The 17613-nt window shown below is 39.2% G+C and overlaps 1 protein-coding gene across 3 annotated transcripts in view; it reads right to left on the bottom strand.

Annotated features, from left to right (window-relative positions):
* The window catches only part of VPS13A (vacuolar protein sorting 13 homolog A), a 136961-nt gene that overhangs the window by 40361 nt on the left and 78987 nt on the right, over positions 1–17613 (bottom strand). For 2 of the 3 annotated variants that reach the window (XM_077935994.1, XM_077935996.1), the window contains exons 37-48: positions 16574–16746; positions 15672–15895; positions 10895–11127; positions 9740–9832; positions 8985–9341; positions 7335–7436; positions 5908–6066; positions 5364–5625; positions 3603–3763; positions 3171–3274; positions 1607–1904; positions 609–1004 (exon numbers count right to left, since the gene is read on the bottom strand). In XM_077935994.1, coding sequence (XP_077792120.1) covers positions 609–1004; positions 1607–1904; positions 3171–3274; positions 3603–3763; positions 5364–5625; positions 5908–6066; positions 7335–7436; positions 8985–9341; positions 9740–9832; positions 10895–11127; positions 15672–15895; positions 16574–16746 — 2562 coding nt within the window. The remainder of the gene's footprint in view (positions 1–608; positions 1005–1606; positions 1905–3170; positions 3275–3602; positions 3764–5363; positions 5626–5907; positions 6067–7334; positions 7437–8984; positions 9342–9739; positions 9833–10894; positions 11128–15671; positions 15896–16573; positions 16747–17613) is intronic. The other variant, XM_077935995.1, reaches the window with a different exon arrangement.

Genomic DNA, 17613 nt, shown 5'->3' with positions numbered 1-17613 from the left:
TAGTGGCTGTCATAATGAGCATCAGAGTTCACGCTTAACATACTGTATACGTAGTAACTATTGTCTTCCAAATACAAGAACAGTTCAAGAGAATCTTTTCATCTTAAACCCTTCATTATGCACAATAGATAGGTTTTTCTTGACTGGGAATAACTATGCATTTATTAATGACAATATTATCTAGCATCTTCTCTCTTCTCTTTTAAAATCTTCTTGCAAAAATCCCCACTACCCAACTTATAAATATACGAAAGTAATAATATCACTTATTAGTAGGAATAGAGAGCACAATATATCGTTTGAAATATACTGATGTATTCTATCATTAGTTTGTATTGCATGATAATAAGTTGAGATAATAAAAGGAAAAATTAAGCTTTTCCTTTTCCCTGCACAGGAAAAATTGGGTGCCCTCCAGATGTTGTTTGGACCTTAAATGACATTATTCCTGAGTACTGGTGAAGCTGACTGGGGCTATGGGATTTGGAGTCAAACATCTAGAAGGCATCATGTTGACCAGTCCTGGAATACTATATTGAGAGCTTAATGCATTGTATAACTTATTTTGACTCTGGAGATATTTAATTTTCTGAGATTTAAAACAGTACCTTGTTGTTATGATAAAAGTGTTTTGGTTGGAAAGAAAAAAGAAGTGGCATCTTGTAATCAGGTGGATGTTTGCGATGAATGCCATCAGCTTTGTACTGCAACATTCGACCAGTCTTATTTACCATCCAGTATGGACTGTGAATTGCTATAATCACTTGTCCCGTGGCATAGGTTATGTGCACAGCAATATCCAGTTCTGTCCTGTCAACGTCAGTGATGCATGAGAATGTGATGAAACTAATTTCTTGCTGATTCATTCGAATGTAGTATTCAGCAGTCCAATTTTTACCAAGATAATTAAGTAAATGTAATTGCAGCTTGCTCTGATCTAATACCGCGTTATGAATCTGAGTTGAACATCCATTTTCTAGAGTATGGCAGGCTGTACTGTGTCCCTTTGAAAGAAAAGTTCAAAGATATGGTCAATATAGTCCTTAATTCAATAACAATTTCTATTCAAATACATGGGGGAATGATCAATTATTTATCATTAGCTTCAACTATGTTTGAAAAGCCACAATAACAATGATATTGGTAACCATGTCATGTGTTCAGGTTTTTCCTTTGGACACCATGCCGTATCTTTCATATCTTTCTTGTTGGTATCTATCCTCCCAATTATACAGTCGTACCTCGGCTCCCGAACGCCTTAGGAGTCAAATTCATATGTTCCTGCCTGTTGTAGGCTGTGGGCGGGGGGGGGGGGGTTACCCCATTGTCTTGGATGCCTCCTGCATGCAACCAGGTAAATCAAACTGTACACTAACGGTGGATATGAACCAGTTAGAAAGGAGGATTGTTAAGAAAGATTAGGCACTCCAAAGTCAATTTTGTACCCTTGGAAGCTAGTAACTGAATTCTAGACAAGAGATAGAACATTTTAGGATATCACCAGAATGCTTTATATTTATGGAACATGCACTGTGATGTTCCAGACAATAAAATAGTATTTTTATATACTTAGAAGAATTGGAAAACAAAAATTAGAGAAAACTACCTCTAAGGAATAAGCAATCTGATATGGAAGAAGATTGCGGAGAAGAACAGAAGGCCATAAATGAACAACATATGGTAAATCCCACTGATCATCTATACAAACTGAAGATATCAGAGTATCTTGCATTGGAACAATATTGATGATGAGTGGGTGGTTAGGTGATTTTGTAGGCTGACATTTCTTCTGCAACACTTTGCCAAAATTCTTCACCATTTCATCAAAGCTAACTCCTTCACTTGATGCATACTCTCCGGAAGTTCCGCCTTCATCAGCTACTGGTCGAAAAAACAGTAGCGCTCTGTAAATGAGCACACCAATTATTATCCTCATTTCACTTTCCAGTTGAAAACATTCAGTGTGACACAATGACTCATTTAGATAGCATGTTTACAAGTTCTGCTGAAGTTAGTTATTATGTCAATGAAACATTCAAGAAATTCATAAAGAAATATTTACAAGAAATAAATAAAACAATCACAATCAATTTGAACCACATACCGGTAGTTGCTTGACAGAACTTTTAGCAGGTTGATTTGACAGGCATGTAGCACTTGTAGAAGCAGCCATAAAAACTTGTCAATTTAAAAGCGATAAAAGGAATACATCACTGAATGCTAAAATGTATTCTCCAGACACCTAAAAATTCTTTCAACAAGCTTTTTAGGTTAAGATCTTTCCCAGTGTCCAATACTTTCCAGAATCAGAATTGTTTTAAGATGTTTTTATTGTTTTACCTGTTTACCACCCTGGTCCTATTTGGAGGAAAGGTGTGATATAACTGTAATAAATACATACATAAAATAATCTGCAACTGAAATCTGTGAAAATTTGACTAGTGGTGTCCTATAGTGAACTTTGACCACTTTCATACAACTGTTATCAAGGCACAGGCAGTTGTTTTTCTTTCTGCAACCTTGGCTGCTCACACAGGAAAAGGAGGAACACATGCTTTCATAGGAAGGTCACTGTGAGATCATTTGCTTTACTATCTTCCTTCCTGAGCTGCTCCAGTAATTTCAGTGATTTTGTGCATTAAAATAAGCTCAAGCATCAGGGGAGAGTAGTCACAGTGCCAGTTTTAAGACCGCAATACTGACTGACACCAGCTTGTCAGTAAGCAAGTAAATCCACAAACTCAGATTTGGATGCAATGCTAACCCAATTCATGTTTTATCCATGCATAAAATGTTAACAGCAGGGCTTGAGGAAGATTTCAGTGGCTGTGATAGTTGCTCCAGGAACACGCACATTTGTTTGACAAGTTAGTTCAACTTCTCCATAGGTATGCATTGAAGAGATCGATCATTTCAATAAATCCATAAGTGAGTGGGTAATATTACAGTGGAATCAAACTAGTGAGAATGTGAAACTTCAACCATGTTCTGTTTGGAAAGAATAAATTATGAGGAAGGCAGCATACCAATAAACAGTCAGTTTATCCATAGAATATTGCTGAAGCAATAGTATTAAACTATAACTATATATATTTTAAATTAGCTGGATGGTCAGCATTCATAAAATATCTAATGAAGTGAGAAAAATAAAAAAGGAAATTAAAAATCACCTGTAAGAGGTCAATGGTATGTTAAATTCATCCTCTGGTAGAGCCATTCCTAAACATTTTCCATCTTCAAATATTCTCAAGGGAATTGAAAAATGATTCTTTATCTATATGGAAAAACAACAGTGCATATTATAAAATGCTAAAATGTCTCTTTTCACACTAATAAGCAAAGACCACCACCAACAGAGGGCCTATTCAACTGTGCAAGAAGGCAAAGGGTACTGCTCTCTTAAAGGTCTGTGCTACTTTAGTATGTGTGTGTTTGTTGGGTTGAAAGCACCTCTATATCAAAATGTATCTGCACATAGCAAATATATCCTTACTCAGCCAGGCAATAGGATGAAAATGAAACTCTTGCTAATCTAGGTGGGGGGGGGGGGGAACCTTTAATTTATGAACTCTGGGGCATCATGTTTAGTGAGCAAAGCTTACCTGAATAGGAGAATGCACTGTTATCATCTTGCTCCCCTCAGTGGTGTCAATTTGGCAAACTACAGATCTCACAACACCAGAGTCATTGTGTCTTACTCTGTAAAGACTTCGTCCCACTTTTGTCAGAGGAATCTTTTCTGTAGTGGAGTGGTTCTGAGGAGCTAGAAACAGAAGGCAATACACTGACTTGTATTGAAATGAAACTGCTGAAAACAACCTGAAAATGAACTGGCAAGCAAGCAGAGGTATCTATTTCTCTGAATTTGATGCATTTTCAGCTTTCATAAGTTAGGGGGCAGCAAACTCCCACTAGATGGACTTTCATCCAGAGAAAAATATAGGCTGAAGTGAATGGACTGAGGTCTTTTTAAAGTTTTTTTTTTAATTCATTTTCTTCTTAGCTCTATACTCACACCAGTGCTAACCCAGTGCTTTTTGTGAAATATTCTGTCCTTGTAATTGAAAGGATAGCTATTCACCTGTGCTGTTGCTATTTTTAAAAAATCAAATCCGTGGCCACCTGTACTAGAAAGAAGAGCACCCTGCCTTGAAAAATAAAATTTGAAAATATCAACATGTCCATTAAAGGTGGGGTATTGTTGTGGGGAAAGTAGATAACATTTCCTATGTTCACTAATTTGTGCTAGATGCTAACACTTAGTCCGTTTCCTGTTGTGTTAAAATTCCCAAAGCAAATTGCCCCTCAACTTGCTAACATACTCCTTTCACTTCAATCCAATTCTAGCTGTGCTTAAAGGTAAAGGTAAAGGTACCCCTGCCCATACGGGCCAGTCTTGACAGACTCTAGGGTTGTGCGCCCATCTCACTCTATAGGCCGGGGGCCAGCGCTGTCCGCAGACACTTCCGGGTCACGTGGCCAGCGTGACAAGCTGCATCTGGCGAGTCAGCACAGCACACGGAAACGCCGTTTACCTTCCCGCTAGTAAGCGGTCCCTATTTATCTACTTGCACCCGGGGGTGCTTTCGAACTGCTAGGTTGGCAGGCGCTGGGACCGAGCGACAGGAGCGCACCCCGCCGCTGGGGTTCGAACCGCCGACCTTTCGATCGGCAAGTCCTAGGCACTGAGGCTTTAACCCACAGCGCCACCCGCATCCCGAGCTGTGCTTAGAAAAATACAAATCAAGAGATTCAATCACAGATCTCCAAAGTAAAATGTAATTTGTTCCTGGCATACATATGAATGTTCACTGAACTATCTGGGGGAGGATAGTCTGTTAGTGAACAATATGTTTGCTTGGATTAAAAAACATTATATCCAATGACGTAATATAGAGACAGGCCACATAAGTAGACATAACATCCTTAAAAAGTTTATTTCAAAATTAAAATGTACTTTTTAAAGTAAGCTGTCAGTTATTACTTCATCACTATACCTAATGCAGAGCCATGCAGCTTGAACAAGCTGTGGGTGTAAAGGAAGCATTGGGAACATGCTCCAAGTGGACTCTTGATTTTTCCTTTCTGGTGTAATTTAGCACTTTTTGAATTTGGTGCCTTTTCCTCTCACCACAGAATTCAAAAGACACCAAATTCTACCAGTGGCTGGAAGGGAAGAATCAGGAGTGAACTTAGAGTGTGTTCCCAATTCTACTTTTAAATTTGGCCCTGGTTATAGGCATGAATAGACAGGCCCGGCAGGCTTAATAAGGTTTGTGGACTGGAATTTCCACTGCTGACCTAACACTAAACAAAGTTTATTTATTTATAGAGACCAAATAATACATACTATGCCTACTTACTGAGCCAGATGTAGAATACTCTGCTGCTTAGGGTAGTCATTGCTGTAAACTGGTCTTGATCACTTTTAGTTCTGACATACTCCATACTTAGACTTTGCCCATCTTCAAGATGAAATGAATTCCCCTTTGAGTCAACATTAAGAACATTGAAGGAGTCACTAGGCAAGACAGTGGTGGGGACTCCTAAGGAATTCATTAATACAAAGGGGGCCTGGTCTTTTTTGGAGATTTCTGAAGTTTGTGAAGCTGCTTCTGCAAATGCCTAGCCAAAAAAAGAGATGTGAAATAATGAATTAACGAACAACCTTTTTTTAAAAAAAGAACGACCTGAAGAGCAGATTCGTAAGATAGATGATGAACACACTGGATGGGGTAACTCGCTCATCACGTGACAGAGGAGATTGAACCTGCCTCCCACAATTCTGTGCTCCTGCCTCCGTCACGTGATGAGGGAATTACCCAATCCAGTGCCTTCATTGTCTACCACAGTAAATTGAACATACTACTTTAATTAGGTCACAGATGCAAATCAAAGTCTTATTACCGTGCCAAGGTTACTCAACATTAGTAGACCACATTTGGACAATGTAATGTTCAGCTGATCTTGAGAAAAAATAGTTATTACTGTCTTGTACTCTGGGACTTTGTATTGTTCTTCTTCAGCAACTGATTCAACTAAAGTTTTCTTGGCTTTCTTCTTCATCTTTAACAGAAAAAGGGGAGGGGAAGAGAGGAGAAATTAATACTAGATGCAGAAAGCTGATGATGCCATTTAGAACATTTGCAATATGGGCACAGCAATCTAGACTCTTGGTATGTTGGATACAATGAAGGTGCCCCTCTACCTGCTTTTGCTGAGCCTCAGAGGTGGGGTGTGTGTGTGTGTGTGTGTGTGTGTGTGTGTGTGCACGCGTGTGTGTGTGTGTGCTCTAGTGGCATAAAGGGCTCTGTTGCGCACACTGAAAATGTGGGCAGGCAGAAACTGTTCTCTCCTCCATGGCTATGAGTTTGAAATTAAGTCCATACATAACTTTTCAAGTATCTGTGAATCCTAAAGACTAAAGATAGTGAAAGAAAAGTGAAAAATACATTAAATAATAGTCTGGCTCATAACCTCAGTTCCAATTAATTAATTTACTAGAAAAGCTCAGCATCTTGACAGGTATGGTATGTGTGGAGAAGCAGAACTAATATTGCAGGGCCCCTACGGCATACAGTGTGCAGTGTGTCTACGCTACATGAAAGAGGAAGGACAGAATAAAGTATGATAAATACATAATTCCTGAATTGCAGCCTGGCAAATGACATGAAGTAGACTGAAGCAGCAAATTTTCAGCATAACTCTTTCCAGCCTAAAACAGAACTAGGTCAGGTTCCTCAGTACATAGTACATAGCAGCTTTAAAACTGCTTCAAAGACAGGCATGTGTTTCCATGTTTTACTTCTTAAGTGAGGATATATTTCTACCCAGTGACATCAGGTACAATACTATTGTTCTCATATTATGAAGAATTTTAAGTACCGTATTTTTTGCTCTATAAGACTCACTTTTCCCCTCCTAAACCGTAAGGGGAAATGTGTGTGCGTCTTATGGAGCGAATGCAGGCTGCGCAGCTATCCCAGAAGCCAGAACAGCAAGAGGGATTGTTGCTTTCACTGCGCAGCGATCCCTCTTGCTGTTCTGGCTTCTGAGATTCAGAATATTTTTTTTCTTGTTTTCCCCCTCCAAAAACTAGGTGCGTCTTATAGAGCGAGAAATACGGTATATGTGTTTGCAGGATCACAAATATGAACTTGTTTATGTCATAACTTGTTTAAATCATTCTGATATGTTATATTGGAAATGAGTAATAAATGGAAATAAATAAATATTTTGAAATATTATATAAAATGGAGAAAAAAGAACATCTATTCAAACATTAAAGTCCATCTATCCTATACCAAAATGACTTTGTATTTCTAAAAGTATACCTTCAATTCTAGAACCCAAGGTCTGAATTCATCAGTGTTTTCAACTTCCAGTGGTTCAAGCAATGGTTCCCAAACACCAAACATCTCATTGTAATAATGTACCTAAAAATACAAAACATAATTAATCTGTACAATGAGTGATATCCATTTGTAGCACGTAATGAAAATGAAAAACATTATTAAAAACTCAATGGACTATTATTGTATGACAATCACTATTCCTATATTATTAATTTGCCCAACTGGAGGAAAAACTTTAGAGAAGCCTTTCAAAAATTTTAATGTTGGTGACACACTGTTTAGACATACATCGTTTCGTGATACAGTAATTGTTTTAATAGCAAACCGGAAGTTGAACTAATCCCTTTCGAGCCCCAGGAGAAGAATTGGGAGCATTTGTGTGACACACCTACACACTGCAGCCAACACAGTTTGGAAAGCTCTGCTTTAGAGTAACACATTTGGTTTTAATTATATCCCAAAGCACTAAAATATCTTAAGAATAAGTTAATTCTAAAAAGACATTCAGCATTGGCCATGCCTACAGAAGCTTCCCAACCAGGGGCACCGACTCATGGAGGCTGAGCTGTTTTGGGCCCCCTCAATGTGCAGGGTGCTGGTGCTCTGGAACGCGCCACTGTGATCATCCTTCTCCTGACCGCGGTGTGCTTGGGCGCACAGCTTAGTGCAGCGCCCAGCCTCTCACTCATGGGATCACCACCTTGTCATGGTGAATGGGCTTGCACGTTTCTATTATCCCTGTGAGCAAAGCCATCGGGAGTCTCATACTCCCAGTAGGGTCACCCACTGCAGTAAGGTCAAAGGGGAGGAGCTAGAAAGAATGATCCAGTAAGTCTTCAATGGCAGAACAGGCAGAAGATAACAAGCGCTATGTGACAACGGCTGTGAAGGCGGATGAAGGATACAGCAGATAAGAATCTACCGGTCATTGTGATACTCATGCCATCGGAATAGCGCCTTACTGTGAAGACTGTGTGTTGATTAGCATGCACTGATCTTCACACATAAAACAAATTCATACATAGGCATTTTCAGGGGCGGAAACCCCACACCCTCCCAATATGGCGGGGCGCTCTGCTGTACGCCGCAGTGCCCGGTTTTCTCTCAACTGTGCAATGTCACAAGCACCCTCAATCTTCAGTGCAAGGTGGTGCCACTGTTCCCAACTAAATCCTACCTGTGAAAGCTGGTGGGCACGTTCACAACACCACACTATATTTCAAGTTATAACCCCTAGCTTGATCCCTCCATGTGTTTTCAAGGGGACAAGGAAATATGTGAAAGATACTCTAATGCCATGTTGCCCTAATGCACTGAGACATCACAATGACCTATACAACTGTGTGATACCTTGAATCCATTTTTTTCTGGGCAAGGAGGATACGTTGCAATGTGATATCTGAAGGCAGAACTACTCAATACTGTGCTTTAGATTATTCAGTAGCCATCTGGTGCCAAAAGGCTACCAAATTTGAAATGTTGTGGGGAAAGCTGAACTCTTACTAGCAAAGTAGCTAGACAACTATTACACCCAACATGCAAATACTGTTTCTGCGTAGTGGACACAATTCACAAAACAGCTTTAAATGTCTGCCTTTTTCTTCCATAACAGAACAAAACTCTACCCACCTCTAATTCAAGACGAGAAGAGAGATTGATCAGACTACTCCAGTTTCGAACTTCTCCAGAAAATGATGACTTTGCTAATAGCATTGGCACTGTTTTGTGGCCAACCCCAGCTTCAAGGGTTATGACAACAGTTTCAATTCTCATTTTCATCGTCTCTCCGGTCGGGACCAACTCAATTACAGAAGCAGGATCTTTATTTTCACTTGACTCTTCAAGAAACCACATTTTTAGATTTTTAATATTCTTCTGATCCCAAATATCTGGAGGTACTGGACTAATGTCTTTCTCTGTAGTCTCATTTGTTGGGAAGAGTGCTGATGTAATGGTTATTACTGTATTTAAGATAATTGGTGTCACCTAAGTTTAAAAAAATGTAATGGTTATTACTGTATTTAAGATAATTGGCGTCACCTAAGTTTAAAAAAAAGATTATTTTCAAATGAAGAACTATGTATTTCTAATTTCACTTAGTGAATCAAGAAATCACTACATATTAGAAGAAATATAAATATAGTATTATTACAGGTATACAAATAGGATTATATGTTTGAAATTGGCAGTGGAAGGACTGAAACAATGTAATACTATCCCCTGAGTAACTTATTTGTTCAGTTTTCCAAGGGACTTCTTAGTCTTATGATGGATTCAAAACTTGAAAAACAAAAAAGTGTAAGGACATGTATAAAATGGTCTGTAAAGGCAAAAAATACCATCTTTTCCCCCAGGGATGAATCCAGACACAATTTTAAATGTACCTTAATTGTGAGGGATTTAATTGACAGATCAGCTTTCTGAGGATCTCCACCTGACTGTATCATCTCAAAGAAGAGGTCACAGGGCTGCAATATCTGGATATAAATCACAATAAATTGAAAAATATAAATTTGCCAGTTAAAAATGCTTTCTAAATGCACAGTGAATATCATATACATTTCCTATGCAAAACAGCAGTCTGTGAAACAAATGCAGGCATCCTAACTTGTAAAAAAATTGACAAATTTCTTTATCTATGGGTAGTTGCCTAGAAGGAAGGGATACAAGCACACAACATGGTGCTGTTCAAGCTAATTCTAGGGCTACATAGGCGGCTTCTGAGTTAGATTGAGAATTTTTTAAAAAATATTTTTATTGTTTTTTCCATGTATACATCCTCTAACAATATTTCTCCAAAATTTTTCCATATTTCCCCCCCTCCTGCCCTGGACTTCCCTCATATTCCCATTTTGTTTTATTTCCATATTACTCACCCTGTGTGTTGTTTCCCAAAATTTTCCCAATATAATCTTACTTTTTGTTATGTTCAATTGTGTTTGTTTATTCAAACCCTGCCAGTCAGTCTAATTCTTTATGTTGTTTCTCCATATATGTTATAAATGGTTCCCATTCTCTTTTAAAGTCTTTGTTATCATTTTCATGTAATTTATCTGTTAATTTGAGCTAGACTGAGAATTGAACATGCAGCACCAAACTCATGGTCTGCGATGTGGGTGCAGATTCAGAACAAGTGCAATTCCCGTCAGCACTGCACAGTACAGATGATAAAGTATAATCTTATCTATATTGTAATCAAAGAAGGTTGCACATCTCCACAGAAGTCACAGTGTACAGGTATTGCCCTTACATGTGACCAGTAGCAGTCAGTGGGGTGGTGGTGTTCACCTGACCTCTTATCACTAGCTTCACTGCAGAGTGATGAGGTGCAAATGCAGCAGCAGGACTGCAACATTCTCGCCCCTCCTCAACTGCAGTGATAGGAGGTCAGATAAGGACCACTGAACTATGGGTCATTATAGAAGGTAACTATTGTCTTAAGAGACTCTAATATTACTCATTTATGTTGAATCCTGTTATATACCATAAGCACAGGTTTAATTTACATCTGCATAGCACTGCACATCTTATAATCTTACCGTAGTAATACTGCCCTTTCTCATATCTGGAAGAAAAGGGCAGGCTTTCACCTTTATGTCTTTAACAGCAGCAGTCATTTTATACATTTCAGGGCCATATTTCATGGAGACTTCACACTGTGCTGTAGCCACCAGTGCAGGAGCATCACTTCTTGTTAAATCGGCCACAAATACAATCTCAGGATTTTTAACGACGACATTTATTTCCATTGTGGATACCGGTTGTACAGAAACTAAAAATGCAACATTTAGTACAATTAATCCAATTTTACTTCACAACCATCAATCCATCTCTAGTCTTTGCTTTTAAGTAAAAATGATGATAGATTCCAATGTGAATATTTTAAGAGCGGCCTTGCTGAATCAGACCAAAGGTCTATCTTGTCCAGCATTCTGTTACCCCCCGTGGCCAAACAAATGCTGGAGTATATGGCCTGTTGCCACAGTGAGTGATCAGTTACCATTAGATCTGGAAAGACCGCCCCCTGCCCAGCAGGGGAGGCTGCACAAGGGATTCTCCTCAAGAAGCCCTTACAGAGTTTGCCCTCCCCTCACTGCAGGAGCATTTCGCCTCTGGTGCCTAAACACCTCGGTGCTGCCGTAGCTGTACTGAGCCCCTCGATAAGATAAAAGGTCACTACACTTACATATCCCAGAAGAGGGGCAGTGTGGTGGATTACATCTTTGTGTCATATGTTATTTATTCAAAAATTCAACAATTTTATGTGGAAGGCAGCACAGTCAGTGATCATCTTTCACTGGTGGCCCAGTGAAAACAACGAAGACTCCATTACTATCCACTCAATGAAGTGAGTGTGTATTGGTGATAGGCGCATAAGATGGACACCAACAATGGCAGCTGAAATACAATGAATCTTAGGGAATCAGACTATGATGAAATCAAGACTATGATGAAACTGACTGTAACATTGGACAGGTGATGACCTGTCTACACCAGCAAACTTTAGAATGGACTTGGAATATCTGTGAGTTGTATCAGGAGATAACCAGGGAATTCTACCTCCCATCCTAAAACTACTACAAGTGTATGGAACTGGTTGATAGGGACTGTAAGCTTAAGAAAAAGGAACTGAACAAATTAACTAGACAAGTTCAATTTGCCAAAACAGATGAGGCCATTTCTCTTTTACAACTGCAACGGTGAGAGTTTAAAACACTGATAAAGGAGGAAAAAAGGGCACATGATGTAAACAGATGGAAATCCTTGTGTCTCGCTCTTATTGATGTAAACAAAGCCAAATTCTGGAACCTAATTCAAGGAGCTTTACAGATAAACCTTTTGAGCCTTTACCTCCCATAACCTGAAATACTGAATACATTAAACTCCTCTATGATATAGAACCCTTTAAATCTCCCTAACTGGTCACCTGTATCCACCACAGAGATTGGAGAATGATTTCATCACTGTGTCCAGGGAAAGCACTGGGTGAAGACATGATTCCCCCCCCCCCCCCGCCAAGATTTTTTCCTTAGACACAAACTGGTGGTCTCTAATTTTGGTAAAACTATTCAGACATATAAACATGATTGGGGACATTTATCTATGGTGGCGTACCAGCATAGTGGTGCCAATATTCAAGAAAGTAGACCCCTATAATTATAGACCTATTAGCCTTCTGAATGTGACCTCCTAACTATACTCACGCTACCTATTAAATAAAAATCAGTAATGGAACAGTAAACAATTCATTACCCACGATGAACAAGCAGGCTTTAGGAAGGCTAGGAGTACCACATACCAAGTCTTTGTTTGGCACAATCTAATTCGTAAATTTACCAAAAGTCCACATAAGACCCTCTATGCAGCTTTTGCTGACTTCTCCTCAGCCTTTGATTTGTTAGACAGAGAAAGTTGTGGAACAAACTGGCCCAATCAAACATCGAAAAAAGACTTCTCTGTCTTATCCAACAATTATACTGTGAGAACTACATGCAAGTGAGACTGGGCCTACAAGTTGCCCTCTCACGGGCAATTCTGATTAAAATATGTGTTAAGCAGGGCTGCGTATTGGCTCCTTTTCTATTTAAATTTTATATATCAACAATCTCATCCCTGAGATGGCATTCCCTTCCTTCTCTCCCTCTCTTGGAAATTGTGGTGTCCATTTTGCTTTATGCTGATGACCTAGTCCTGCTCTCTTTGAACAAAACTGGACTCAGAAGGATGCTGGTCAAATGTGGCCAACTGTGTATAAAAGAACACCTAAAGTTAATTATGCCAAAACTAAGGTTGCTGTATTCAGTAAGAGGGTTACCAAGTCCAAGTGGACATTAGATGGTTACACCCTCAAGCAAGGATAGATTTAAATACTTAGGATTACTTATTGATGAAAAGCTTTCATGTAAACCCCATCTGGATGCAATCAAGCTATTATCTGCCTGCTCTACTGGACAGCTATACAGTTTCTTCCATTTGAAGGCAGGGGGCGGTTAATCAATCCAGTCATCAAGCCCTACGTGTCAAAGATCATTGCACAAATGCTTTATGGGGCTGAGATTTTGGGAAGCGGTATTAAATCCGTACTAGAAGCTCAACAAAACAAATTAATGAGGCAAATAATGGGGCTCCCACCAGGAACACCAGCAGTTCATCTCAGAGCTGAGTTGGGTCTGTCCTTGACAACAGCCAGAATCGACCTAGCCTATCTCAGAAACTGGTGCAGACTAAATGCTTTTGCCATATCCTTACCAAGCTCTGCTGGTTAGAGCAACTAAGGACAGGTGGCTGGGAACAAGAGTGTCATGATAAGCTCAGGGCTTACAATCTCCAAATGGAGAAATATTTAGCCCTCAGTTCATGTGACCTCAGAAACTGGATCTTCAACCAGGATGCCAATCAAGATAGAGCATCCCTTATAGCTGCCCATTATTCTATTTGGTACCCCCCAAATCAAGATCAACCTCTCAAGGTCCCATTACTTTGAGACACTGAATTTCCTGCAGCTGCGTAGGACCTTTGTTGAACTAAGGTTCCAACAGATGCCCTCAGCATATTTAGAGGGGAGATACCTGGGAATTCCCTATATGGAACACGAATGCATTTATGGATGCAATCAGTTCAAGGATATCATGCATTACCTGCTGATGTGCTCCTTATATACAATGCCCAGGTAAAATTCTTAATCATCTATTCTTAACTGCTTCTCAGGCCGACCCCCCCCCCCCAGGAAGTGACAGTCAAACTCTTAGCTGGAAAAGATCTTCAATTTACACATCTGGTAGCAAAAATTTGCTCTGGCAGCTAAGAAGCTCCGTTCTAGATATGCTAATGCTTCCTAATTTTAAAACCTTATGCTGTAAACTTTTACAGGTCATGTTGTGTGATTCCAGAGGAAAGCCTTGTTCTTATCCTCTGCTATACATTGTAAAGGCCTCTGGGTATACACCATACATTGATATTCTATTCTACTAGCCTTTACTGGCTTTGAATAAAGTGTTCTGGATTTACTAATCTGAAATAAAGACTTGCTTTGCTTTAGTTTTCACCATGACAACCACAGATTGGGATTCCAATGCTATGCAGAGGTAAGCCCCACTGGATACAATGGGGTTACTTTCTGGAAAGCAAGTAAAAGTCATCCGTCTTGATTTAATATGGTGTATACACACAGAGAAATTACAAAAGCCTACTAATTTGTTCTCAGACAGCTGGGAGGAAAACAACATTTTTCCCAAAGCCATACTGTCAGGATAAACTACAGCACCACAACAGATTTGTTTTTATCAAACAAAATACTGTTTTTTCTAATTATTCTGAAACTACATAGAGGGAAAGAAGTTTGGAATCCAGGGAGGGGAAAAGGAGCACATGAACAGAGAGAAAGGAACGCTAATGGGATAGAAGAATGGGTCAGCTTCAGGTGTCAGTTGCCAAATAAGATGTGGTTAGACTATATAGTCAGAAACTCACTCTAAATTCAATTCAATTAAAATTAACTATCACATAATTTAGCTATAAAAAGTGACAGATGGCCATCCATCCTCTCATTAAAATCCTCCAATGAAGGAGAGTCCACCACTTTCTGAGGCAGTCTGTTTCACTGTTGAACAACTCTTACCATCAGAAAGTTCCTCCAAATGTTTAAGATCGTTCTCACTATTAAGATGTATATCTCATATTATTTTTATCATACATAAGCCTTGTGGTACTTTAAAAATAAAGACTTAGGTTTTCCTCCAAGATAGATAAAATGTAAAAGTAGAAATACATGAAAATAAAAGGGTTGGGGTGTCATGTAGTGACTTTAACATATACCAAGTTATAACTGAAGGGAGAAATTCAGATAGACGGTGATTCTATTAGGAAAGACAGAAAAGCAACATTTAAGCCCGTATCTACAGTTGTGGAATACTCTTCCAGCAGAGATTTGGCAGACATCCTTGCTTTTGACTTTCATGTGTCCCTTGAAGACCTTTTCATGCTAACAGGCAGGGCTTTTTTTCCAGTTGGAACTCATGAGAACTCAGTTCTGGCTCCTCTCAGGTAGGCTCCATTGCCATGCTAAGAGAACGAGGGAGGCATTCATGATGAGTTCCAGCACCTCTTTTTCTAGAAAAATAGCATTGCTAACAGGCCTTTGCAGCTGTTTAAATTGATCAGCTAGTCACTTTAATGATTATGTGTTTTGTTTTTAGTAGTGTTTTATGTTTTACTGTTGTACACCGCCCTGATATTTATGATATGGCAGTACAGAAATACGTATAATTAAGTAGGTTTTCAGTCTGCACCCGCAGTGTCCTGGTACTGATCACTTACCTTGTTCCTTCACAGCCAAAGTTTGCTTGAAGTTTTTCTGTGCAGCAGCACTTTCAGCAGTAGCATTTAGAAATACATCCGCAACAGTAAGAAGAAATTCTATGCTAGCACAAACATATGTCTCATTAACAAATGTGTCAAGAACAGTGTTGCCATCTCTCGCCTGCTTATAAGATATATCCATCATGACTTTCTTTTCAGATTCACGCTTCATTTCTACCATTCTGAAAGAGAAGTTAGTAGAGCAAGTACTATAATTAGAAAAGCATTACATTGCCCAAGTGCTCTTAATGACAATAACCACTTTGGTACTAATAAGTGCTGGAAGTTTGCATTCAGCTCAGTTTCTGAGAGGGGTTTGCATGGGTTAATACAGATAAGAGTAGGGGATCTCCAGATTCCCAGACTATCCCTGTAAGTTTATTGCTATGCTGACTTCTCTCTCTCTCTGAGGTTTAGATGGATAAATCTTAGGTTGCATCCAGGTTACAACTTCCTGCTCCTCCTCAAATTCCTTCTCTGAACCTAGAGGTGAAAGGGATTTATCTTCTGAGAACAAAGGGGCAAGCATGGCTTCTTTTGCTTCTTTTGTAGATAGCTAGCTTCAACTAGACAGTACAGAACTCCTTCCCTGTCAAGAATGTACTTCCTTTAATAAACATAAGCTGTCTTATTTTATACCAAGTCTCAGTCAAAATACCTTTCAGCTAAAGGTGTGCTCCAAGCAAAACTTCAATTAACTAAAGTTAATTTCAGTTGCTGCATACAAACTCTATATACTAACAATATTAAAGTGGATATGTATTTTATGTACTATCGCTATAGTGTCATAAATTAGAATTTAGCATTCTTTTATTTGTTTTTCTTTTGATTTCATAAAATAAAATTGAGGAAAAACCAACCGTGGTGTAGCGTTCTGGACTGTCTGTCGTTTATCATCTAAAGTGCAGTTTGTTAATTTGACTGAGGCATTCATTGACCCATCTGACAACATTTTGACAGCCGCTGATATTAACAACAGTTTAAATTCTGCAAGTTTCAAATGACCATCTCGTTCACCCTGATTTGTAGGCTGCTTTGAAAAGAAAATGCATAGTTTAATGCATGAATTAAAGAAAATGTTTCTGCAAAAATACAAATTCTGTTACTGCAATCAGATCAAAACTTAATTAGTAAATCATATAATGTTGGACTGAAAGAATTGCAACCAGAAGGAGTTTACTTAGTAGTGCTGTTTCACAAACTTTTGTGCAAGTGATCTGCACAACATATATGCGGTTGTACCAAAGTATACCATGGCTTCTTGTTCATACAACGGATACACGCAAAGGCTCCATTTGAAAATAAACATTAATGGCCAGGACTTATGAAGAAAACCCTAATGAAAAGTTCCCTATTGGGATATTTTGTCACAATATAAAAAAACTTGCTAGTTTTAAAACACTTCAATACTCTGTTCATTTTTATTTTTACTGGGACTGTGCCCCTGCTCACTCTGCTATCCTACCTGCTGCCATTCCCTCCATAGTGACCATTTAGCTTGTATTCTGGTGTATTAACAAGAGTGCTGTAATGTTGACCAAGGGCAGACACCAAGGCACCACCTGTCTCCTTGATCCTTGCTCATCCCGGCTCATAAAAATGAGCCAGGCAGGACTGAGCAATGGGCACCATGGGGTGGTGAATGCTTCCCTCTGCTAGGGAGTCTTCCTGGACCCCCTTAAATAAGTGGTTATTAAACCAATTATTGCCTAGTCTCAAACCTTCCATTCCTGAGCAAAGTGATTGAGTGGGTGGACGCTTAACAACTCCAGGCATTCCTGGAGGATGTGGACCATTTGGACCTCTTCCAATCGAGATTCAGGCCAAAAGAACTGAACTACTCATTTCATGCAAAGTATTCCCAGTAACCCCAAATTTTATTTCTGCTCAATTGGCAGCA

This window comes from Podarcis muralis, chromosome 11 (genome assembly GCF_964188315.1).
Source record: "Podarcis muralis chromosome 11, rPodMur119.hap1.1, whole genome shotgun sequence".
NCBI lineage: Eukaryota > Metazoa > Chordata > Lepidosauria > Squamata > Lacertidae > Podarcis > Podarcis muralis.
The sequence above is the reverse complement of the archived record's forward strand: the minus strand, read 5'-3'. Positions and strand labels throughout refer to the sequence as shown.